The 27454-nt window shown below is 43.6% G+C and overlaps 1 protein-coding gene across 1 annotated transcript in view; it reads right to left on the bottom strand.

Annotated features, from left to right (window-relative positions):
* Positions 1-208: 208 nt before the first annotated feature.
* The window catches only part of igsf10 (immunoglobulin superfamily, member 10), a 39753-nt gene continuing 12507 nt past the window's right edge, over positions 209-27454 (bottom strand). Inside the window, exons 6-8 of the mRNA XM_059992720.1 lie at positions 23002-27126; positions 18466-19369; positions 209-3186 (exon numbers count right to left, since the gene is read on the bottom strand). Of these exons, the coding sequence (XP_059848703.1) occupies positions 1278-3186; positions 18466-19369; positions 23002-27126 (6938 nt within the window). The 3' untranslated portion in view covers positions 209-1277. The remainder of the gene's footprint in view (positions 3187-18465; positions 19370-23001; positions 27127-27454) is intronic.

Raw genomic sequence — 27454 nt, 5'->3', positions numbered from 1 at the left:
TGTGTCATTTGTGTCACAAACGTGCAAGTGTTGCAAGGCACTGGGTGCCCACAATTTAATGACCCTCATCCACGTGTCTTTCATCTCAAAATAGAAGAATGTCTGTGCTCTTATGGTCTTACATCAACAATAGTCCCAATCAATGCAGGATATGCAATGCATTTAGTCACAACACAGGATAATATTTCATCACCAATTTAATAAAAATCTTTTATTATAGAGTTTTCCAAAGTAAAGATCAATTATATTACACCTGACTTTTAGTTACACCTGGATTCATACTGTTACATGTTAAATGATTGCAAGTGTAATGCAGAAATAAAAGCTGTAAGTAATGCAATGGGTGGTCATGTTGGGAATTCTTTTGACTTGCACGTAAAAGATGAAAGGTATATCTAAATATTTCTCAATTTCTAATGATGTTGATTTCTGCTGTTTGATTGCAATATCTTTTACAATGTTGAAAGAACGTCATCAAATGTTAAAGAAGCAAAGAATAAATTATCGTATAATGGAGTCTAGTCTGTGATTTCACCATTCTCTACAATTTAGAAATCTGTTTTTTATTTGTGACAGATTGTAACATCAATGGAATGAGAAAGTAATTCAAGGTTCCCTTCCATTAGTCCTGCAGCTCTGCCAATTTTTCAGAAAAGTTTTCATGACGATAGATAATATGACAAGTTGCCTCTCCGTGCAGTCTTGATGAGATAATTGTTTAGAGATACAGTTTGGAACAGGTGGTTCCAGCCCAATGAACCTCGCCGTTCAGCAACCCATCTATTTAACCCTGGCCTAATCATAGGATGATTTACAATAACTAACTAACCTTCGGAACACGGAAGCAAATGGAGCACCCAGATGGAACCAAAGGCACTCACGGGAAGGATGTAGGAACTTCTCACAGGCAGTGTCAGATCCGAACTCTGAACACTGATGCCGCGAGCTGTAATAGCGTTCAGCTAACCACTTTACTACCGTGGTGACCCAAACTCTACACAGAGGAACAGCACCTTTTTGGGTGGATCGTCATCTGATATTACTCTTCATTCTGTTTGTTCTGAAACTGGTCACAGGTGGTGTTTGTTTGAAATTACGCCCTACGTAATCAGATTTTTTGAAAATAAGAAAATAAAATATTCCTTCCATGGCTGAAAAGAGCCAGTCCATTGGTTTGTGTGTTTGGCACTGGTTAATATTAATGTCTGTAAACATTATTCAAAAATGAATATAAGAATATCTGGGAGGAAGACTTCATTTTATGAAGAGCAGTCGCTTCAGACGACCTGAATGAACGTTACTCTGGAGTCAATGCCGAGACGACTTCTGGCTGTACATTTGTAAGTCCCTGAATCGGTAATGGACACCCTATGGATCACTAATGTTCCTTGTGGATGCAGGTACTCCCTCCCAGTGGGGCGCACCTTACCGAACGTTGAAAGCACCATGTGATTGGGTAACTCCCAGACTATTTCGGGCTTGGGAATTCCAATCGCCATGCAGTTGAGTTGAATGGGTGATCCAACCCTCGGATGGATGGATGTGGGGGGACCGTTGGTTATCCGAGGTGCGTAGGCCATGACCAGGACAGGTGTAACCAAGGAGGAGACACCAGCGTTATTACGGGCTTTGCACATATAATTACCCCGGTCATGTGTGCTTATCTCCCTAATAGTCAAAGTCCCATTTTCAAACAGGATATATTTTGCATTGATCTGTGGCCTATTAAGGACAAGACCGCTTGGTGTAGTCCATGCAATAGTTGGTACTGGACTCCCACTTGCAGAACAATTGAGACTTAAGGCATCTCCGCTTATGCTTCGTATTAATCCTGGTGGCTGAGTGTGGATGGTGGGTTTCTGGGCAACCTCAAAGACAATGAGTTTCTCTATGTATCCGATCTCATTCCTGGCTGCACAGCGGTATTTGCCCGCGTCTGCCGCAGTGGGACTGTGAATAAAGAAGGTGCCATTGCTCCCCACCTGGAAGCGGGCAGCCTTGTGTCTACTGGTGAATCTCGTCCCGTTGGGTAGGATCCAGATAATCTCCGGAGGTGGGTAGCCATCTGCTGAGCAGTTGAGGACGGCGGTGGATTCCGTGCTGGCGATGACCTTCCTGTTAAATGGATTCTTGAACATGGGCCTCCTGAGCATCTGGGTGACGTCCAGGTGGACCACCAATGCGGCCTCGCCCGCTTCATTGCGAGCCAAGCAAGTGAACTGGTCTTCGTCTGAGGCCCGGACGTTGCGGATTTCCAAGGTGCCATTGAAGTGGACGACAATTCTGCTGCCGTAGTAAGGAGCACTCAGCAGAATGTTGCCCGGCATGATCCAAGTGACCTGGGGCAGGGGAAAGCCCTCTGCCTTGCAGTGTATCTGCTTCCTCGAGTGCCTCACCGCAATGTCCTTAACGACGGTCCTGTTCCCGTGGAAACCGTTGATGACTGGTGGGGTTAGGACCACACTGAGATGCATGAGTTCAGTATCGTCACCACCGGGGTTGCGGGCAATACACAAGTACTTCCCAGCATCGGACAGCCGGACGTTTCTGATGAGCAGGGAGCCATTGGAATGTAGTTGGTATCTGTTCTTGGAGAACGAGATGATTTCGTTCGTTGGCAACATCCATAATATCTTTGGCAGTGGTTTTCCTATTGCCTGGCAGTCAAACATTGCAGCTTCGCCAAACCTTGCCTTGCGGAGGGGCTTATAGGACTTCTTAATCTGAGGCGGTGCAGGCACTACAGTCACGTGAACTTTCATCTCATCCTTGCCAAGAGTATTTTGTGCATAACACGTGTAATCCCCCTCTTCCGCCATCCCCACTTTATTATAGTAGAGGGTCCCGTTGCCAAACACGACATACCTACGAGTCCGCCTACCACTGTCATCAGCCTGCAGGACATTGTTGATCATGGTCCCATCCGGCAAACTCCAGGAGATCTCGGGTTTGGGGGCCCCAGAAGCCTTACAGTCCACTTGGAGATCTCCCCCATATGACACATGCTTGTGGATGGACTGGTTGTGTTCAATCAGTGCCGGCTTCATGGACACGTCAATCTTCACCGACATCAGGTCATCCCCGAGCTTGTTGCGGGCAATGCAGAGGTAGTTCCCTGCATCATTCTCAGTGATGGAGTCGATTGATAAGGTCCCATTGAGCAACACCATCACACGGCCTCCCCTCCTGGAAAATAAAGTAGAGGACACATCTGTGAGCGGTTGAAATGGAAGTCAGGGAAGAACTGAGGTAAGAAAACCAGATTTCAGCCAATATCTGGACACCCATAGCTGCTCACATTGCATCTTCAACAAATTCCAGATACTTCACCTTAGCACCTTCATAGAACCATGCAGCAAAGAAATGAGCTTTGAGGTCTATGCAAACCAAGTTGACCATCCAAGCCAGTTCAATTTACTGACCTAAAAATTTCCTATCTGTAGATCTGTCTGTTTATTAAAAGTTGTTATTGTACCTGCCTCAACCACTTCTTGCAGCAGTTTATTCCACATAAGTACCACTCTCTCTGTCTACTAACATTGTCTTTCAAGTACTGTACAAGAAAATCTGCAGATGCTGGAAATCCAAAGCAACACACACAAAATGCTGGGAGAACTCCGTAGACAAGGCAGCATCTATGGAGATGGAAAACACAGTTGACACTTCGAGCCAAGACCCTTCATTCAAGTTTCTATTAAATCTCTCCTATCTCAGTTTCAACCTATACCTTTTAGTTCTTGATCCCCCAACCCTGGGAAAAATGTTGGATATATTTACCCTCTCAGGTGTCAGGATTAGAGAGCATGTCTTATGAGGAAAGGGTGAGGAAAGGGCTTTTCTCTTTGCAGAGAAGAAGAATGGCGGTCTTACATTGATTCTGTTATGGTTATTATTCTATCGTGGATTCATTTAGTATGCCCTCAAGAAAATGAATCTCAGGGTTGTGTATGGTGACGTATATGTACTTTGATAATAAATTTACTTTGAACTTCATAGAGGTGTAGGCTGAATGGACAACTAGCACCTTTGTCCTACTACAGCTATGGCTGATACCAGAGGACATCCTTCAATGGTGAACACAAGAAAGTTTAGGGGACATGTCAAAGGTATGTTTTTTTTTAATAGACTGTGGTAGTACAGGTTGATACAATAAGAAATCTTAAGATACTCTTAGACAGTTACAAATGTAAGAAAAATGTAAGGTTATGAGCTGTGTAGGAGGGAGGGATTACATTGATCAAGTAGTAGATTTATATAGGTCAACATAGAATCATGGGCAGTATTCTGCTATACTATTCTATGTTCCATTTATACCCCTCATGATTTTATACACCTCTACAGCAACTCCTTTCAGTCTCCTAAGCTTCAGTGATTAAAGACTGAGCTTGTTCTATCTCCCCCGTAATTCAGTCCTGAGAATTCCTGCAACATATTTGTAAATCTGCCGCATCCTTTCCAGTTTAATGATATCCTTCCTATTGCAGAGTGACCAAAGCTATATGCAATACTCGATGTGTATTCTTGCCAGCATCTTGTACAACTGCAACATAACCCCCTAACTGACAAAGGCCGACTACAACATAACAACCCCCCAGTTGTTATACCCCGACAAAGGTCGACTACAACATAACAACCCCCCAGTTGTTATACCCCGACAAAGGCCGACTACAACACAACCCCCAGTTGTTATACCCCGACAAAGGTCGACTACAACATAACAACCCCCCAGTTGTTATACCCCGACAAAGGCCGACTATAACACAACCCCCAGTTGTTATACCCTGACTGATGAAGGGCAGCTGCAACATAACCCCAGTTGTTATACCCTGACTGACGAAAGCCAGTGTGCCAAATGTATTCTTCCTCTTTCCGTCAGGCTGATACAATTTCACAGGGAAACACTGTTGGAACATGTGACAATGAAAGTCCTGGTTGATGAGTTAGTAACTGACACCATCCAGAACCTATTCACTCACAGTGTAGTGACATTGCTAAGCAATGCTTTATTATTGCCCATTCTGGTTCCCTTCAAAATATGAGTGGTCATTTTAGGGTTGACCACATGGTCTTGTGATGAAGGTCATATGTCAACATGGAAGTTTCTCCAAATACGTATTAGTAAACTAATTATTTAAAATAACTGATCATGTCATAATTATGAATATGAAGTGTTTTAAATAAAATTATAAATTAAGATCAAAAACCCAAGAGATTCTGCAGATGCTGGAAATATAGAGCAACACATTCAAAATGCTGAAGGAACTCAACAGGTCAGGCAGCGTCTATGGAGAGGAATAAACGGTTGACGTGCATATCAGATAAGTTCCCCATCACTGCCTCTTACTGTTCATATTGTTCTTGAACAAGGCAGCTAAGACTTGAACACAGTGGGTCAAAAGTGATTACAGCCTAGACAAAGGACAGTCTATCTCCTTCATATGGAAAACTGAATAAACTAAATGAGTTATAATGTTAATTCAGTAGTTTTGACTGTGTCCTGAACTGAGGCTCATTTTTTAAACAAAACAGATGCTCTTAGATGCTTGACTTTAAAGATCCAACTACCATGGTGCCTGTGGTGGTGGTAGAGACAGATACATTGGAGATTTTTCAGAGATATTTTTATACGTGAGGGAAATGGAAGGAAATGGACATTGTGCAGGTAGAAGAGATTAGTTTAGTTGACTGTTTGAATATTAATTTAATTGGTCTGGCACAACACTGTAGGCCAGATGGCCTGCTCCTGTGCTGTTTCTCTATCCTCTACGGGACCTTCATGCTCATTCTTTTGAATCGGAGGGCCTGAAATCTGGCTGTGCAGTCTGTATCTCAACTGACATATGCCAGGTGGTGAGGAACCATCGTCCCAAATGATGGCAGTGAAGGAGAGAGGTTTTGACGACAGGCTGTCAGTAATAAATTAACAAATTTAAGTCACCAAATGCCAAAGATCTGCATGTCTCTGAGCATCTGTGGGCCACTGCACCGGTCGTTCAGTAAGGCACTCAACCTACTACAACAGCTTGACTTGATACTGAGATATGTCCTTCGATGTGCCGAGATGCATCGTCAGTGATGTGACCTGGGGTCATCGGCTGTTTCGGGTCTTTCGACATCAGACACTACCAGCAAGGGATGATCAGGCCCCAGCAGCACTGGCTCACACCTCTTGAGCCACAGCCGTCTGGAGACTTGCTCAGCAGCCTCAGTGATGGTCCTGACGGCCCTTTTCTTTGCCGACCCATAATGCCAAGAAGAGAGTAGGTTATACACAGCAAGCGGCCCATCTATAGGTTTGCATCATGCCCTCCACCCCTGTCTCTGGCTTTGCTCTACTAGCTCCAGGTATTTGGCTTTCTGACATTCAAACACCTTCTGAATCCAGCCTTCCCAAGGAACTGTCAGTTCTACCATGACCAGCTGCTTTGAGGTTTCTGACAGAATGACCATGTCAAGCCTCGGGGATGATGGTGATGAAATGAAGTCAGGGAACTTTAATTGCTTGCCAAGATCGACTTTCAGTTGCCAGGAGAAACTAAAATGCTAAATTTAATCCACATCATTTTATGGCAATTCAAGTCATCCAAATCTGTTTATTTAGTAACTAACCAGCTGACTAATTCAGGATTCTGCATATTTCAATAAGTGCCTAACTGAGCCTTATACATATAACAAAGAATTCTTTTCTGCTGTTACCAGTTAATTGCCTGAAAGTTTACACTGCAGCTAACTCCTTCAATCATTTTGACATTCACTGTATGAATGATTAGTTCTGGGAGGTCTTTACCACACATGACATAAGGAAGTTCCATGGATCTGAAGAGGAAGTTTCCTGGCCTAAGAACACATAAACGGTATTGAAAAGAGTTCCCTAGAGCTCTAACTGCAACTGAAAGAAAAAACAGGTTTTCAGTGAAGTATGCAAGTTATTAGCAAGTAGTAATAAGGTGACAAAAAAGAGAAAGTCTGCTGATGCTGAAAATCCAAGGCAACATAAAATGATGGAGGAACTCAGCAGGCCAGGAAGCATCTATTCAAAGGACTAAACCGTTGATGCTTCAAGCTGAGACCTTTCAGATCTTTTTCTGCTGTGTTACTCCTGCACCACCATCCCTGCTCACAGGTGTATGTAGTTGCAGTGCCCTTCCCCATTTCAGAACCAGTCCTGTATAAGATGAGTAATAAATAAGCCATGATGGAATGGCAGAGCTGTCTTAATAAGCCGAGTAGTCTTTATAGTCTTATGGTCTTAACAGATGAATTGTCCCTAGATTCCTCACCCATACTTAACTCCCAAACAACATGACTAAAATAGATTGATTTCTTATTGGTGCTTACAGGAATACGTTTTCACAAAATAATATGTTACACAAGCTAAAAAGTTGATAGAACTTGAAAAGAACCCCATAGGTTATAAAGACCATGAATGGTTCCAATGTACTGAAAAAGAAAACTGTATAAATATGCCTCTCTGTCCCTTAATTTCTTCCTTCCTTCCTTACATTCTTCTAATTTGTTCACTTTTTTTTATTTCATTCACATTTTGCCTTCTCTTACTTACTTCCCTCTCTTTCTTTCTTTCTTTCTTTCTTTCTTTCTTTCTTTCTTTCTTTCTTTCTTTCTTTCTTTCTTTCTTTCTTTCTTTCTTTCCTTCTTTCTTTCTTTCTTTCTTTCTTTCTTTCTTTCTTTCTTTCTTTCTTTCTTTCTTTCTTTCTTTCTTTCTTTCTTTCTTTCTTTCTTTTCTGCTTCCATTCTCTTTCTGTTCTTTCTTTTGTTTTATCTTCTTTTTCTTTCTCATATTTCTCTCTCTTTACTCTTCAAGTTTTCTTCCTCTTGTCTTTTCAAATATCTATCTTTCCTTCTCTTCTCCCCTCTCACCTTCCTCCCTCCCTTCATCCCTCTATCTTCCCTTCTTCCTTCCATTTTAGTTTGGGTTTTCAGGGCACCAAGGAGAAGGAAGATAGAGGAAAAAATGCAGTTTGTCTTGCAGATGGGTTTTACATGCCTACACATTTAAGCAGGGTAAAATAATTCTCACTTAAAAAGGCAAAGTCCTGGGCACATTACAGATGACAACATCATAAGTTGTTTTAGAGAGATAATAAAATAAAAGAAATTAATATAATTATTGGCAGAGATATTTACAAAGGAACAAAAATTTCAGGAGGGCATTTGCAAACTGTGTGGCAGTCTGGTACAGAATCCATGGAACCCAAGAAGAGCAGACACAAAAGTGACTAGGTGGAAGGAGGTAAGTGGCAGCTGTAGGATGGTTGTTTCTCAATTTCGATGCCTGTGAGCAGTGGTGTGCCAGAAGAATTGATGTTGGGATGCCTGTGGTTTGTCAGAACCAGATTTATCACTGACTTATATGGCTCAAAACCTGTTTTGTGGCAGCAAAGACATAACATTTCCAGAAACTACGAAGAGCATGTACTGTGCTGTACTGGTGTGAATACAAAGTGCAAAATATGGAATAGCAAGTTAGCATTCATGGATGCATGGATTGTTCAGGGGAAGGAGCTGTTTCTTCATATATATATATATATATTCAGTGGCCAGTTTATTAGGTACACCTGTACACCTGTGTGTCAATGCAGATATCTAATACCAATCATGTGGCAGCAACTCAATGCATAAAAGCATGCAGACATGGTCAAGAGCTTCAGCTGTATTTCAGACCAAACATCAGAATGGAGAAGACATGTGATCTAATTGACTGACCACAGAATAACTGTGGGAGGCAGTCAGGTTTGTTTGAGTATCTCAGAAACTGCTGAATTCCTGCGATTTATTTTTGTGCTCAACAACCTCCGGAGTTTGCAAAAAAAAAACAAGAAACATCCAGTGAGCAGCAGTGTTGTGGGCAAAAACGCCTTGTTAATGAGAGAGATCAGAAGAAAATAACCAAATGGGTTCAAGCTGCCAAGAAGGTTACAGTAGCTCAAGTAGCCATGTGTAGTGTGCAGAAGAGCATCTCTGAATGCACAACACATTGACTCTTTTAAGCAGATGGACTACAGCAGCAGAAGACCACATGCATACTCTCAGTAGCCACCTTATTAGGTACATCATTAGGTTTGTAGATCTTGGGTAGGAGGCAGAAAGGAGCAGTGAAGGGTAAGGGGACAATGAGGTTGGTGGTTGTGGATGGGAGTTCTCCAGATTTGTTAAGGTAGTTGATGGAGTTGGAGACAGTTTCCTGATGGTCTTTAGTGAGGTGTTTTTCAAGTGGTCAGTAAGATGAAGTGTGTGCGAGATTTGTGAGCAAGGTAGAGGTCAGTCCACCACCCATCAACATCATCCCTTTTGTCTGCGGGTTTTGATGGGGAGTTGCGAATCGGTGTGGAGAGAGTGGAGGGCAATCCATTCAGAGGGAGAAAGTTTCAAAGAGGAGAGCAGAGTGCTGAAGTGAAGCCAGTAGGTGTCTCATCACCATTTAGAGATGAAAAGATCAGGCAGAGCAGGCAGAGAACCAGAGTGGGCTGACAAAGAAGAGGAGCAGATTGGAGATAGGAGAAAGGGTCATTGGTGCAGAGTGGGTCCAAGAAGACGAGGAGGGTTGGAGACAGGAGAAGGGTCATAGAGACGGTGGATTATCACTGTCTTTCCAAGAGAGCATAAAACTAAAGGGTATGTTGAAGGGGAAAGGCGAAAGATTTTGTTGGGGATTTTCATGCAAAGGATGTAAAATATATGGAAATAGCTGCAAATAAAGTGGTAGAGGCAGGTATAATTACATTTCAAAGACATTTTCATAGGTGCATGGATGGAAAATGTTCAAAGGGATATAGGCAATATAGATGCAAATGGGATGAGATGAAGAAGGCATCTTGTTTGTCATGGCTAAGTTGGGTAAAGTGTTCATGTTGTATGATCCTGTGACTCAATGAGACCATTTTAGAGCAAAGGATTCTGCAATATGTCAGCTAGGGTGTCAACTCTTATTCCTAAATATTTTCTATTAATGTCTGCTTTAATCTGTAAGTGAAAATACTTTTCAAAAGAATGACTATTTTTCAATATATAATATGGCAAAAATTAGTTGGAAATTGGGGAAGCTTTTAAAAACCAAAAATCTGAAAAAGCAATAAGGAAATAAAAGATGAAACATGAACGTAAGCTACCCATTAATATAAAAGAGGATACCAGAACTGTTTTTTCAGATATTTAATGTGTAGAAGAGAGGTGAGAATGGATATTGGACTGCTGGACAGAGAAATGATGGATGAACCTAAATAATATTTTGCATTAGTCCTCACTGTGGAAGACACTAGCAGTATGCCGGAAATAGGAGAGTGTCAAGGAGCAGAAGTAAGTGCAGTTTCTATTACTAAGGAGAAGATGCTTGGGAAGCTGAAAGTTCTGAAGGTAGATGAGTCACTTGGATCACATGGACTAAACCGCAGGGTCCTGAAGGAGACCATAAGACCATTAGGTACAGGAGCAGAATTATGCCGTTTGGCTCATCGTGTCTACTCTGCAATTTCTTCATGGCTGATCCACTTTCCCTAAGTCCAAATCTCCCGCCTTCACCCCGTAACCCTTCATGCCCTAACTAATCAAGGATCTATCACCCTTTGTCTTGACTTGAACTCCAGAGCTGTCTGTGGCAAAGAATTCTACAGATTCACCACCTTCTGGCTAAAGAAATTGTTCCTCATCTCCATTCTAGAAGGATGCCCCTATATTCTGTGGCTGTGTCCTCTGGTCTTAGACTCCCCCACCATAGAACCATCGGTTCTATTGAGTTCTTTCAACATTCAATAGATTTCAATGAGGTCACCCCTCATTCTTCTGAATTCCAGTAGTTAGATGCCCAGAGCCATCAAACGCTCCTCATATGACAAACCTCTCAATCCTGGAATTATTTCCACAAACCTCCCTTGAACCCTCTCCAATATCAGCACATCCTTTCTTAGATAAGGGAAACAAAACTGCTGACAATATTCCAAGTGACACCTCACCAGCACTTTATATAGCACCAATATTACATACTGGCTTTTATATCCCAGTCCTCCCGCCAATCAGTTAATGCTTCATCCATGCTAGTATTCTTCCTGTCCTCTTAACTAGCCTCATGTGGCACATTGTCAAAGGCCTTCTGAAAATACAAGTACACAACAACCATCGATTCTACTTTGTCTATCCTGCTTGTTATTTCTTCAAAGAATTCCAACAAATTTTTCCAGAGAAGATTTTCCCTTCCGGAAACCATGCTGACCTACAGACTATTTTATCATTTGTTGCCAAGTACATTAAACCTACACCAAAAGGGGTAGCTTGTGAGATTGTGCAGGCACTCGTAATGACCTTTCAAGAGTGACTGGATTCTGGAATGGTTCTGAGGGACTGGAAAATTGCAAATGTCATTTCACTCGTCAAGAATGGAGAGAGGCAGAAGAAAGGAATTTATAGGCGAGTTAGCCTGACTTCAGTGGTTTGTAAGATGTTGAAATCCATTAATAAGGATGAGTTTCTGGGTTATTTGGAAGTACACGATAAAGTGGGCCAAAGTCAGCGTGGTTTCCTTCAGGGAAAATCTTGGCTGACAATGCTGTTAGAATTCATTGAGGAAATAACAGACAGTATAGACTAGGGAGAGTCAGTGGATGTTGTTTACTTGGATTTTCAGAAGGCTTTTGACAAGATGCCACACATGAGACTGCTTAACAAGATAAAAGCTCATGGTATTCCAGGAACAATACTAGCATAGAGAGAAGATTGGTGGACTGGCAGGAGAAAAAAGTGCAGGAATAAAGGGGACCTTTCCTGGATGGTTGCGGGTGACCAGTTATGTTCTGCAGGGTTCAGTATAGTGACCGCTTCTTTTCACTTTGTATGTTAATGATTTGGATGACGGAATTCATCCATCCAATTTCTAAATGAACTTTGGACCTATAAACACAACCACACTACTTTTATATTTCTGTTTTTGGACTACTTATTTTAATCTAACTATTTAATAAATGTCGCTTAATGTAACTCAGTTTTGTTATTTATCATGTATTGCATTGTACTGCTGCTGTATGGTTTACAAGTTTCACAACATATACCGGTGATATTAAACCTGATTCTGACAGAGTTGATGGCTTCATGGCCAAGTTTGTGGACAATATATGGAGAGGTGAGTGGTGTTGAGAAAACAGGCAGTCTTTTTAAGGACTTAGACAGATTGGGGAAATGGGCAAGGAAGTTGTCAGTGGAATATAATGTAGGGAAATGTATAGTCATGCACCTTGGTAGAAAGAATTAAAGTGCAGACTGTTCTCTAAATGGGAAGAAAATTCTGAAATCAGAGGTACAAAGGGACTTGGGTGTCCTCTTGCAGGATTCCCTCAAAGTAATCTTGTATGTTGAGTTGGTGGTGAGGAAGGCAAAAGCAATGTTAGCGTTCATTTCGAGAGGACTAGAATATAAAAGCAAGGATGCAATGCTGAGACTTTATAAAGCATTGGTCAGATAGCACTCAGAGTATTGTGTGCAGTTTTGGGGTCCTTTTCCAATGAAGGATGGGCTGGGATTGGAGAGAGTCCAGAGGAAGTTTATGAGAATGATCCTGGGAATAAAAGGGTTAACATATGAGAAGCATTTGATGGCTCTGGACCTGTATTTGTTGGACTTTGGAGATCCCATTGAAACCTATCACGTAATGGCCTTGATAGAGTGGACATGGAGCAGATGTTTCCTGTAGTGAGTGAACCTAGGACCAGAGGGCAGAGCCTCACAATAGAATGGTATCTCTTTACAGCAGAGTTGAAGGCAGATTTCTTTAGCCAGAGGGTGGTGAATCTGTGGAATTCATTAGCACAGATGGCTATAGAGGCCAAGTCATTGGGTACATTTCAAGCGTAGGTTAATAGGTTTTTGATTCATCAGGGTGTCAAAAGTTATAAGGACAAGGCAGGAGACATAATAAATCAGCCATGATGGAATGGTGGAGAAGACTCGATGGGCCAAATGGTCTTATTCTGCTCCTATGACTTATGGATCTGCGTGTTGGAACCCAGCAAGTCTGAAGGACGGGAATTAATTAGTCAGCAGTTCAAGACATTTCAGCTGTCTGAGTTTCTTATTTTCTTCATATTTTTTAATGTTTGCAATATTGAATGATTTAGTCAGCTGGTTTGACTAGCTATTGAGTATATTTCAGATGACTGGGGAAGATTAATGCTTCCCGCTGACGGCTTTGCTGCCAGGAGGCCCTGTCACTGGACAAGGCTTCACCACTGAAGACTAAAATAGCTTCTCTTGCCAGTCAGGGTAATGAAGACAGAAGCTGGGATGTTATGTTGCAGCTGTGCGAGACATTGTTGAAGCCGCATTTGGGATACTTTCTTCTGTTTTGGAAACCCTTAGGAAAGATGTTAAGCTCGAAGCAATGCAAAAGAGGTTTATGGGGATGTTTCTGGGGCTCGAGGAACGAATAATGAGACCATAAGATCATAAGATATAGGAGCAGAATTAGGCTATTTGACACGTTGAGTCCGCACCACAATTTAGAAACATAGAAACATAGAAAACCTACGGCACAATGCAAGCTCTTAGGCCCACAACACTGTGCCAAACATGCACTTACTTTCGAAATTAACCGAGGTTAACCATGGCCCTCTATTTTTCTTAGCTCCATGTACCTATCCCAGAGTCTCTTAAAAGACCCTATTGTTTCCACCTCCACCACCATTGCTGGCAGCCCATTCCACGCACTCACCACTCTCAACTTACCCCTGACATCTCTTCTGTACCCACTTTCAAGCACCTTAAAACTGTGCCCTCTAGTGATAGCCTTTTCAGTCCAGGATAAAAGCCTCTGACTATCCACATGATCAATGCCTCTCATCATCTTATACACCTCTATCAGGTCACCTCTCATCCTCCGTCGCTCCAAGGAGAAAAGGCTGAGTTCACTCAACCTATTCTCATAAGGCATGCCCCCCAATCCAGGAAACATCCTTGTAAATCTCCTTTGTACTCTTTCTATGGTTTCCACATCCTTCCTGTAGTGAGGTGACCTGAACTGAGCACAGCACTCTAAATGAGGTCTGACTAGAGTCCTATATAGCTGCAACATTACCTCTCGGCTCATAGACTCAATCCCATGGTCGATGAAGGACAATGCACCATATGCCTTCTTAACCACAGAGTTAACCTGAGCAGCAGTCTTTAGTGTCCTATGGTCTCGGACCCCAAGATCCCTTTGATCCTCCACACTGCCAAGAGTCTTACCATTTATACTATATTTTGCCATCATATTTAACCTACCAAAGTGACCCACTTCACACTTATCTGGGTTTAACTCCATCTGCCACTTCTCAGCCCACTTTTGCATCCTATCGATGTCCCGCAATAAACTCTGACAGCCCTCCACACTATCCACAACACACCCACGCTTTGTGTCATCATCAAATTTACTAACATTCCCTCCACTTCCTCATCCAGATCATTTATAAAAATCACAAAGCGAAGGGGTCCCAGAGCAGATCCCTGAGGACTGATCTCCATGCAGAATATGACCCGTCTACAACCACTCTTTGCCTTCTGTGGGCAAGCCAGTTCTGGATCCACAAAGCAATGTTCCATTGGATCCCATGCCTCCTTACTTTCTCAATAAGCTTTGCATGGGGTACCTTATCAAATGCCTTGCTGAAATTCATATACACCGCATCTACTACTCTACCTTCATCAACATATTTAGGCACATCCTCAAGAAATTCAATCAGGCTCGTAAGGCATGACCTGCCCTTGACAAAGCCATGCTGACTATTCCTAATCATATTATGCCTCTCCAAATGTTCAGAAATCCTGCCTCTCGGGATTTTTCCATCAACTTACCAACCACAGAAGTAAGATTCACTGGTCTATAATTTCCTGGGCTACCTCTACTCCATTCCTTGAATCACGGAACAACATCTGCAACCCTTCAATCCTCCGGAACCTCCCCCATCCCCATTGATGATGCAAAGATCATTGCCAGAGGCTCAGCAATCTCTTCTCTTGCTCCCCACAGTAGCCTGGGGTATATCTTGCCTGGTCCTGGAGAGTTATACAACTTGATGCTTTTCAAAAGCTCCAGCACATCCTCTTTCTTAATGTCTATTTCATCAAGGCTGATCCATTTCTCCATATCCCTTCATGCCCAGACTTATCAATTGGAGATCTTGATTTGGTTTGAACATTTTTATTGGAATGTAGGAGAATAGGCCAGATTTTAAAAATCATTTGACACATAGACAGAGTAATGTGCACAGTTTTCTTCCTTGCATTCAAGAATCAAGAACTAGATGCCCCAGGTTTATGTTGAGAAGGGAGAGATTTAATAGGAAGCTGAGGGGCAAATTTACACCCAGAGGGTAGTGAGTACATGGAATATGCTGCCAGACAAGAAATGCTTAACAACATTAAAAAGGACAGATACATGAATAGGAAAGGATTAGAAAGATATGGGTCAAATGTGGACAAATGAGAATAGATTAGATGGAAAACTATATTATTTATTCCTTATTTATTTATTATAATTATTTGTTTTTTGGTACTGCACATTTGGTCTTCTTTGAGACCATTGATCGTGTGGATAGTCAAAGGCTTTTTCCCAGGGCTGAAATGGCTAACACGAGAGGGCTCAGTTTTAAGGTGCTTGGAACTAGGTACAGACGAGACATCAGGGGTAAGTTTTAACTTGGAGAGTGGTGAGTGCATGGAATGAGATGCCAGCGATGGTGATGGAGGTGGATACGATAGGGTCTTTTTAGAGCCTCCTGGATAGGTACATGGAGCTTATTACAGTCCTCTGTGGGTAGCCCTTGGTAATTTCTAAAGTAAGGACATGTGAGGCACAGCATTGTGGGCCGAAGGGCCTGTATTGAGCAGTTGGCTTTCTATGTTTCTATGTTTTGATCATTGGTTGTTTGACCATTTTTATCTGTGTGCAGTTTTTCATTGATTCCATTGTATTTCTGTGTACTTACTGTGAATGCCTATAAGAAAATGAATCTCAGGGTAGTCTATAGTGACATACCTGGACAATAAATTTACTTTCAGCTTTGAGCCTAGCCAACATGCATTTTGTGTTATATTTCGTTAATTTATTTGTGATAATATTCTGTTTTATGAGCTCTATGTGATATATGTTTTCTGGGTGCACTGTGGTCCAGAGTAGTTTTACTTTGCTTGGTTGATATATGTATAGTCAGATGATGATAATCTTGAACTTGAGCCAGTTGGTCAACGGCTTGTTCCTGTGCTGTCTGAATCACTCACTTTTATCACCAACTCAGACGAATCTCAAGTTTCTGAGTGGTGTTAATATGTTTGAGGTGAGAGGGAAGAGACTTAATAGGAGTTGGAGTGGCAACCTTTACACTCATCGAGCACACCTACATGATATGCTGTTGTAGAAAGGTGGTATCCATCATCAGAGATATCCAGGCCATGCTCTTTTCTCACTGCTGCCATCAGCTAGAAAGTACAAGAGCCTCAGGACTTGCACCACAAGGTTCAAGAACAGTTACTACCCTTTAATCATCAGGCTCTTGAACAAAAGGGGATAACTGCACCAATTTGTCTATCCATTGAGATGTTCCTGCTTCCAATGATCTCACTTTAAGGACTCTTCATTTTGTTATCTCATGTTCTTGTTATTTATTGCTATTTATTTATATTTGCATTTGCACAGTTTGTTGTCTTCTGCAGTCTGTCTGATCTTTCATTGATCCTGTTGTAGTTAGTGTTCTATGGATTTACTGAGTATGCCCATAGAAAGATGAATCTCAGGGTTGTATGTGGTGACATATATGTATGTTGATAATAAAAGTTACTTTGAACTTTGCTTGATATATGGAATATGCAGTCAGAGGCAGGTACATTAACAATATTTATAAGGTACTTTGTCAGGTACAAGGATAGGAACTGTTTACAGGGACCTGGGCCAAACAAGGACTAGTTTCGATGGGAATCTTGGTCATGGTGGACCAGTTCGGCCGAAAGACCTGTTCCTATGCTGCGTGATTCCTAAACCACTGTGACTCAGTAAATTCTGGCCTTGAGAAACAATCCAGGTACATGTTAACCTTTGTGTTAGAAGCTCACTGTTGGCCATCAATTTTGGGCTGTCACCTGGTCTTCAATGGACAATAAACCCACGTACACGACCTCACTCTTTTAGCTCTCTTTTTGCACTACATTTTTAATTTTTTATAGTAATTTATAGTTTTTCTTTTATTACTATGTATTGCAATGTAGTGCTGCTGCAGAACAATGAATTTCATGTCATATGCCAGTAATGTTAAATCTGATTCTGATTCCCTGATACCCTTTGGGAGACCAATAGGATCAGGTACTGTGTTGGCAGTTACTGGACTTTTAAATTGATTTCTCATACACTAAAGGTAAATTCTTAATCTTTTACTCTACTTTATTGTGGTCCTTGAATTTTATTTGTCTACCTGCAATGGAGTTTTACTGTAATTGCTACATTATATTCTGCATTTTGTTTTTATTTTACTACCTCGTTTACACAAAGTGGCCACTTTATAGTTTATCTCTAATGCCGAATAAACTGGCCACTGAGTGTATGTTTGTGGTCTTCTACCATTCACTTCAGGGTTCAGTGCATTTCGAGATGCTCCTCAGCACTCCACTTTTGTAATGTGTGGTTACTTGAGTTACTGTTGGCGTCCTGTCAGCTTGAACCAGTCCATCCATTCTCCTCTGCCCTCTCTCAGTAACAAGACAATTTTGCGCACAACTGCCATGCACTGGATATATTTTGTTTACCGCACCATTCTCTGTAAACTCTAGAGACTGTTGTGTGTGAAAATCCCAGGAAATCAGCAGTTTCTGAGATACTGAAATCACCCCTGACAGCACCAGCAATCATTCCATGGTCAAAGTCACTAACAACACATTTGTTTCCTATTCTGATGTTTGGTCTGAACAACAATTTAACCTCTTGCAATGGTTGCATGCCTTTATGCGTTGAGTTGCTGCCACATGGTGGGCTGATTAGATAGTTGCATTGATCAGTAGGTGTACAGGTGTATCTCATAAAGCAGCCACAGTGTGTTTGCTATGTTTGAATTGATCTGTTTGGAAAGCATGCAAGCAAAATTTTCTCACTGTATCTCAATACACAGGACGATAATACACCAATGTCAATGTCAATAACTTTGTGCAGTGCTGCTGGAGAGTTAAAAACTGAGCAGGCAACTTTAACTTTCAAGTGCATTAGGTTAAAATACCACCAACAAAACTGCCTAGACCTGAGCCCACAGAGAGATAGACAAGCGGAAGTGATAAGTGTTGGTTCAAGTGTAACATTTAAGAGATGTTTGGATAGGTCAACGGTTGAGAGACATTTGGAGGGCGATGGTCTGGGTGCAGTTAGTTGGGCTAGCCTCAGACTAGATGGGCTACAAGGCCTGATTCAGTGTTGTGGTAGTCTATGACTCTAGGACACAAGACCCTTACCTGTGCCACTGATCCACTATTATCTTGGAAGGTAACCTCCAGAGGATCTGGGGTTTTGGGTATCCTGTAGCTGAGCAGTGGAGTCGAAGTTTATCTCCGTAGTTCAGCTTGTTCCTACTGGGTGAAGCTGCCATGATCTTTGGCATCTCCTGCTTGCGCTGAACCAGGAGTCTAACAGTCCTCTTCTCCGAGCCACTGGAGCTGGTGGCCACGCATTCGTAATTCCCACTGTCAGTCAGGGTCAAGGATTTGATATAAAGAGTGCCGTTGGTAAAGACAAAAAGCTTTGTGCTGATAAATTGCAAGGGCTTGATTTCAGTACCATCAAAGACCAGCCAGTGGACGGTGGGCTGAGGTGTGCCCAAAGCAGTGCAAGGCAGTCTGATGTTTTCCCCCACGTATGCATCCAGATGCTGGTAGTTCTCCTCCAGGATGGCAGGAGGCTCAGCCACCACTTGCATCCGCACCGTGACCGTGTCAATCCCGGCTGGGTTGCTGGCCACACATCTGTAGTTGCCTCGGTCGTACACGGTCACCGCTTTGATGTGGAGTGTGCCATCCACTGACACCGAGACTCTCCCGTTGAATGGGCTGCTGTTTCTCACCATGGTCCTGTTGGACAGAATCCAGGAGATGGTTGGAGAGGGGCGTCCCTGAGATCTGCACTTCATCTTCACCGGGTATCCCGAGTGGACCATGATGTTCTTTACCCGAGGCTCTAATATCTTGGATGGGTGAGCCAGCACAGAGAGAGTAACCAAGAGCTGATCAGAGCCATGCTGGTTCTCCGCTGTGCAGAGGTACTGTCCGCGGTCCTGAACTTTGATCTTTCGAATGGACAGAGTACCGTTTGGAAACACCTCAAATTTATTGCTTCGTTTGGTGGCAGCTGTGACAGTTGCCCCTACAACAAATCAAAGACGTACTTCAAACAAATTAATGTTCAACATGAAATTTACACTACATAAATTCTGAGTAATGTTACATATATGGTACAACTTAATACTATACAATATGTACATCTTACAATGCATTATAAAAAAAAACAGCACAGCTGATTACCCGTGCTATTTAATGGACCAACTTTTGTAATACTATGTTTATAAATGGTATTAATTATAACTATATAGAAAATGGGCAAGTTTTTACAATGATGTAACTACATACTGCACTATATGGGTACTGTGTTTTGACTAACATAAGTTTCAGGAACCCTTGGGGAACATCTGTGTTCTTGTGATTTTCAAATAGGTAGAAAGCATGTAATCAGGAAAAATGTTCAGTGACTCAAAGGTTTAAATATATATTACAGTAAAAAAAAACTAATGTGTGTGCATTAAAAGCTGCTAGACATCAAAATGAATCAAGAATCCCATAATTAATGACCTATCAAAGTTACAGGGAAGGACATATTAAAGTTCCAAGGAAGTCCCTATTAAAGTTTCAGGGAAGTCCCTATTTGATAAATGCAACCTCTGATAGAGTACAGAATTCATTACAAGTAATCAGTCTAGATATGGTGAGTCTTAGAGATACAGGGGACTGTAGATAGTGGAATCTGGAACAACAAACAATCTACCTGAAGAACTCAGTGGATCAAATAGTATCTGGATGCCATAGTTGTGGAGCAGTTAGTGCGATGTTATTACAGCTCAATGCATCAGAGTTAGGAGTTCAATTCTGATGCTGTCTGTAAGAAGTATGCAAGTCCTTCCATGAGAATAGGTTCTTCGTTTTTCCCCCAGAGTCCAAATGCCAGTTAATAGTTTAATTGGTCATTGTAACTTGTTTCATGATTAGGCTAGTATTAAATAGCTGGGCTGCTGGGTGGTGTGGCTTGTAGGGTCAGAAGGGCCTATTCTGCACTGGATCTTTAGATAATAATAAACTAAATCTGGGGTTGGGGGAGGAACTGTTGTTTTCGGTCGAAATCCTGCATCAGGACTGACAGACACTGTAACTATTACTTTCCCTCCACAGATGCCACTCGAGTCACTGAGTTCCTCCAGCAGATTGTTTGTGAGTCATAATCCTCAAAAAGAAATTAGTGAAGAAGTTTGATAAAGGAAGTCAGTTCATTGCTACAGAGAGCTTGTAGTCCCCCAGTGTAAATGACCTATGCCTTACCTATCATAAATGGAGAAAGTAATTCAGAGCTGGGAGAGCGAAGGCCTGGACTGCAATCCAGTGGTAACAAGAAATAGGAGGAAAGTATAGGGGAGATGTTGACTTTGCTTTTACATAGAGTGATGAGAGGATGGAACATCCTGCCAGGTGTGGTGGTAGAGGCAGATACATTTGGGAAATTTAGGAAACTCTTAGATAGGCACATGGATGATATTTTTAAAAATGAAACGTTAACAAAAGGGAAGGGTTATATTGATCTCAGACTAGGCTTATTGAGGGCTGAGGCACTTGAAGTGTGCTGTAGTCTTCTATGTTCTGCGTAAGAAATCTATGGCTAATGTAAATCAACTCTTCCACTGGTCTTAATATCATAAGAGAAAGTACTATTGAAAGTCTCAATGCACATAGGAAGGTTCAGTGGATTAGAATAAACATTGGGACCATAGTGAACCTTTCAACTGAGCTCAGCAGATTCACTAAAGCTGTCTGCAATGTGAGACCAGCCCTAGGGAAGATGATAAGGCTTTCCCGGAGTGGCATTTCACAGCATTGGATTTCAAGTGACTTCTGAATGAATTGCTTGTATCTGTTACATTTCGATAACTTCTCACAAATGTCAATGTCATTCTGCGTAGTAGAATTCAAACCAAAGCGATGTTTCACAAAGTGCTTCAGAGTGAATGAATACATCTATTTGTTGAAAAATCTGACTGTGACTGGCTGAATAGATTAAAATGTGAATATGAGTGAATAAGCCAGTAGGTAAACAAATAAGTGAGTGAGTAAATGGAATGAGTGAAATGGTGTGAATGTGTAAATAAATGCATGAATGAATGGCTGAATAAATGGTTGAATGAACTGAGACAATGATGAAAGAATGTTCACAGATGAGTAAATGAGTGAGGACATTGTGCAGACAGAAATAATTAGGTTAGTTGGCCATTTAATTACTGATTTAGTTGGTGCGGTACAACATTGTGTTCCTGTGTTGTACTGTCTTATGTTCTAGAACATGAATGGACAAGTGAAAGAATGAGTGTGGAAGTGTATGAGAAAGAAGTAAGAGAAGACATGGAGGAATGAGTGCAGTAATAGAAGGATGAGTTAGGAAGTGAATGAATAAGTGAGGTAATGCATGCATAACTCAGTAAACATATGAATGAGTGAGGAAGAGAATGAATGAGTGAGTGACTCAATAAAGGGCGAACAATTGGACCAATGTGTGAATCAAACAATCAGTGAGTGAGGTGATATGAGTGATACAAATGATGGAAATGTGCGGTCGATTAAATGAGTTAGTCTGATTGAGTGAGTGCCTTCTACATAAAGTTTATTTATTTAGAGATGTTGTGCGGACAGGCTCTTACAGCCCGGTGAGCCACACTGCCCTGTAACACACCAATTTAACACAAGCCTAATCACAGAACAGGTTCCCCAAGGTTGTTCTGGTTGGGGGAGGTAGAGGGGATAAGCTCCTACTACCTATTAAATGCTCCCAATGACGTACGCCTCAAGTAGCCTCTAACCAGGTCCAGCTCCTGGCCTTCACATGTGACTTAGCTGCTAAGCCCAATAGAACCATTTCTACGGACAGGAGAAGGGGAAAGGGCAGGTTACCTGCACCTTTAAACCTGTTGCTTTGGGCAGATGGGGCTTGACAGCCATGGTTGACAGCTCATTCAGGAGAAAGAAAACTCTGATCTCAAACCACTATTGTCTTGCAGCTATACCCAGGCTTCAGGAATAAACCCCAAGGGAAAAATCCAGAGCTGGAGTCCCTAAGACAGTCCAACATTGAGTTGAATGCTGACTGGCAACTCCTGCGAAGCCCCCGGTGCCAGACCGCCTCAGTCTCTGCTGTCCATTTGGATTCATCAGCAGCTTGGAGAGTGGGGAGTTTGCCACCTCGACAACACCTTGCTCTCCATATTGTACTGCTTTGGCTTGCATACCAGGTTGCATATCACGTAGATAGCCAGGACGCAATATCCATGGTTGACCCCGACTGACGGAGGGCCTCATGTCCACGGGGCAATTTACAATGACCAATTAACCTATGAACTGGTTCGTCTTTGGACTGTGGGAGGAAACCGGAGCACCTGGAGGAAGCTCACGTGATTCATGGGGAGAACATAAAAAACTCCTATCAGACGATGCTGGAATTGAACTTTGAGCTCAAATGCCCTGAGCTGTAGTAGCATTGCGCTAACTGCTCCACGACCACAGCACCCTCTATTGAATGCTTCCAATGGACTAACCCCAACAATTCAAAAGCAATCAGTCACTGTCTTTTTTCCATCATTCACATGCTTCTCTGTTCATTCATTCAATCACTCAGAATGTTATACAAGCTTCTCAGAACAATTCACCTCTAACCTACTATATGCCATGAAGCCTTTAAAAGCTTACCAGTGGAGATTTTCGTCCATCGGATGGTGGGGAGCGGATCTCCAGTTGCTTCACACCGTATGAATGCCTCAGAATCAGCCAACACTGTGAGACTGACTGCCATCTCGCTGCTTATACTTGGTTTTGAGGGCCGCTTTCCAAGCGCCGGGTCCACGGGGATGAAGTTGGGTGACGAAGGGTCGGATTCGCTGGACAGATCCTCCCTGTTGTCTTTGTCCTCTATGGTGTTTTTAAGCTCTGCTTTAGGGTTAGGCGTGGCGGCTCCGTACTCCACAGACGCTTCTGTCAAACTCAGCGGGGTGACCGCTTCACCCGCCCCAAAGAGCCAGCTGCGGGATTTTTCCCGGCGTGGCCCGTTCGCCCTGAACTTGGGGCGTGAGGGAGGCCGCTGCCTCTCAAACTTGTGCAAGGTGATTTGGAATCTAGGGTTAGTCCTGGAGGTTGGTTGGAGGGTGGTGAGGGAGTGCGCAGAGGTTACAATCACAGTTGTGGGGTGAATGCTTGGTTCGGGATTTGGGGTGATGGCTGTGGAAATGCCGGCAGGGATGGTGGTTGCCATCAGCAGAGGGGGATTCCTATTTCGGATACTAGGCAGGCTAATTGCCTTTGTGGTGGTGGCTGGTATGCTCACTGTGGTTGTGAACCTCTGGGGGGTGGTGGTGTGTGATGGAAAGGTGCCAGGGATGGTTGCAGTGGGCTGACTGGGAGACTTACTGCTGGCTGGAGCCAACAGCTTTGAATCATACTGACTCCTGGATGTAGTTGGACTTGGCACAGGATTCCCAGTCATCTCAACAGCAACTGGGAGAGACACTTTACTGGTCACAGTGACGGTTGGAGGCAGTGTCATCCTGTTTTGTGTCGGTCGGCTATTCCTGCTCTCCATTGTCCGGGTCCGACCCATTCCAGGCCGCGACGAGTTCACACGGTTCCTTGTTCTGCCAAAGGGTCTTCCCGGCCTCCTGCGTCGGAAGAAAATTCTTCTTGTAGTTGGAGTTGGCTGGGTGGTGGTCGATGTGGTAGGGAGAGTCTGGGTCGTGACTGGCACAGTTTCAACCATGGTTGGGAGGGTGGGGCTTACAACATCACTTGTGGAGGTAATGGAGGGCAGCCTGGTTGGCTCGGTGGTAGTAACTGGGTCAGGTGTGGTGGAGGGGAGAAGTCGAATTGGGTCTGTTGTTGGCACAGAGGTTCCCACACTCCAGAGAGTGGGCTTTGTAAGAGCAACTGCCCCATGAGTAGCAATTGTACTCCAGGCACTTTGCAAGACCTTACCACGACTTCCGAGATTGACCTTTTGCCTGTTTGCCCCAAAAAGCTGACCCCATGGAAATCTCCCATGGACTACCACAGGACGTTTGCTAGTGGGATGAACAGTGGCTAGGGCATTTGAAGAGAAGCTAGCTTGGGATGGTCTTTCTGTCGGTCGCTTGCTGACAAGCATGGTTGGAGTCAGTCTAGCACTTGGGGTGCTCTGAGGGGGTTGTGTTGTGATTTTAGAAGCAAGGGTTCTTGTTCTGCTGTCAGGACTGGTCATCTGGAGCCAACGATCCTCCCTGTAGGTCAGTGTCACTTCCTGAGTGCTTACTTTTTGGGAGTTTTTCTCAAAAGGCGGATCCACCAGATCTCCAGGTTGTTGAAACCATGCTAATCCAACCTTGGTCTGTGTTGGAACAGGCAATGGAAGCGGGGGTCTCTCTGGGGCCTCAGTGACAGAGGATGTGCATTGTGACTGTGTCAGTGCAGAATTCGAGGTTCCCCGCTGCCCAGGTCTCACTCTGTGTCTCCTTGCCCCTGGTCGGCTGAATCGCCTCCTAAAGGACAACTTCCTTCTCCTGCCCATCCTCCTCGGTTTGGAAGCTAAGGTGTCAGTGGTGGATTCCTTTAGAATGTGGATCTTCTGTGTAACCATTGAGGGGAGCAGGAGGTTTGGAGAGATGGTGGTCGTCTGGGTGCTCTTGAGAAGGAATCGATCGGAATCTGTGGTGATGGTCGTAGTGTGAGCACGAGAACTTTGTGTAGTCAGAGCCCCGCCGTTAAAGACATTGTGGTCTACTTTCTCTGGTGCATCAGTCACCAATGTAGTTGGTGTTGGTGCTGCCACGATATGGGAGCCCGGTAGATCATTTGGAAATGTCAGCTGCTCTTCTGCATCGACTGATTGAGTGGGTTTTCCTATGTAGAGTGAATCTATCGCCATGGAATGCAGACTGGGGTCCGTAAGAACCTTTTGCTCAGGGGATATTGTAACCTTTTCTTCCGGCTCGATATGTTGAACCTGCATTGGAGATTGTGCACCCGCTGGAGCTTCGTCTGTGTGGGCAACCTTTGCTCTTAATCCAGGAGATACCCCAGTGATTACAGCCTCCCGCGGCCGGAGGGTGCTGACTATTATGAACTCCTCCTCCTCTGGGGTCCCCGCCTCATCTCCCGATGCTCCGCTCTCCTCTCGAGTGGCCGGGGTAGTCCCCCGAGGTGTAGCGGTCATCCATCTTTGCGTGACTGCCTTAGCCAGAACGCTCTTCCTGACTTTTGCTAGGTACTCCGCCCAGCGCTGGGGGTCCACCCTCCTTCTGGGCTGCTTCAGGATCCTGTGGTTCGCCCCCCAGCGAGTTCTGAAGCCACCCATCCTTCTCCTGGGTTTGACGACTGGTGGCACGGTGGTTGGTGCATGTGTTCTAGCCTCCGGTGTGCCAGAGTGATCCGGTTCGGGCTCTGGCGTGCTCTTGGTGGTTAACCAGTCCACCTCTTCAGACCCCAAGAGCTCTTCCTCACTCTCCCCTGACCCTCTGCCCTCCTCTAATGAGTCATAACTTCCAGAACTCTCTTTCCCGGGGGAAATGGAGGGGCCAGTTACCGTCATCTGCAGTGCTAGAACATCCACACCGTAACGGTTTGAAGCCACACACCTGTAAAAGCCGCTGTCCCTAACCCTGACCTTCCTTAAGCTTAGCGTCCCATTCGGCATGATCACCCCACTCGCAGTGGCATGATCTAAAACTCTGTGGTCGGGAAGAACCCATCGTACAGATGCATTTGGGATTCCAGAGGCTTTGCATGGCAAATGTATCGACTCACCAGTGGATTTAGAAAGGGAAGGTCCATTTAGGTCCTTTTCTGCAACATTGGGGTCCAGAATTGTAACCCTAAAGCTCATCACGTCTGCATCCTGGTAATTAGTTCCTATGCAGTGATAGATGCCGGTGTCATAGAGGTCGGCAAGCCTCAATCTGAACTGGCCATCCACAGTGACTGAAATCCGGCTGTCCTCACTGCTGTAGGGGGCTCGGACTTTGCTGCCATCTGGAAGTATCCATTCATTGATAGGCTTGGGCTCACCAAATGCCTGGCACTCCAACTCCACGGTCCCACCCATCACTATGAAATGTTCCGTCCTCACACTGCTCGCTCTCTTGATCATCACCCAGCTGCCTTTCCCCGGCTTAGCTTCCAAGTCCTGCAACGTCACCTGGATGCTCGCCTGATAACTGACCTGCAAGACATTGAGAGTCGTCCTGCTCCTATCCATCTGCAGAGAGATCTCGCTTTGCAATAGCCATGCGTGGTCAGCTCTGATCTCTGCCTGGACACCGGTGTAAATGTGCATATCCACGTCTGAGGCTTGCCTGTAAAGGTAGCTCATGGAAGGTGTCTTCCTCAGCAGCCTGTCCCTCTCGAGCTTCAGTGGTGAGTCCGTATACATTGCCAGGATGCCCCATAGACGTTGGATCATCTCGTAATCAATGTAACAAACTAGGAAGGTTGATAAGGATGTGTTTAGCAGCACGTGGTCTTCTTTTGGATCCAGGGTCACCCCTGGGGTTCTTAAAGGTCTGTGAACATTGCAAATTATTTCACACCCGTTCCCCGACTGGTCACTCATGTTCAAACTCATTTGACCCAGTGGAGCCACAAAGTCCTGAGCATGAACGACAGCATAGTCCCCCTCTTCTTCCAAGACGCTCTTTCTGATCTTCAGTGGAGACTGGATCTTTGGGGGTGTGCAAACAAACGCTGAGGATGGCAACTGTAATATATCCTTGCCCTTGAAGATACTTGGGTTCACACACAGGGGACATATCTGACCACTAGGGTCGTTGCGGTCTCGTTTGCACTTAAGTATTCCTGCAAAAAGATGCCACCAAGTGTTATCCTGGGAAAGTTAGGCTTAGTACATTTAACAAGCAACTCATAATGAACCATTGCCATAAGCTTTTTTACAATTTCGCTGTTAAGCAAATAATTCAAAATTAAAATTAATAATTCAATGTTGCCTCTCGAGTATTCTGATGTAGAAACCAAATTTATGAGATTCATGACAATGGAGGGAATTTTATATTGTTCTCATCCTATTTTCAAAAGATTTTTGAGTACTTTATTGTTTGCCAAAATTGCCTTGCAGGAATTTATTTAATCAATTGTTTTAATGAGTAAGGTGCATCTTAATCTGAAA

This window comes from Hypanus sabinus, chromosome 2 (assembly GCF_030144855.1).
Source record: "Hypanus sabinus isolate sHypSab1 chromosome 2, sHypSab1.hap1, whole genome shotgun sequence".
NCBI lineage: Eukaryota > Metazoa > Chordata > Chondrichthyes > Myliobatiformes > Dasyatidae > Hypanus > Hypanus sabinus.
This window is presented reverse-complemented; position numbering and strand designations above follow the sequence as displayed.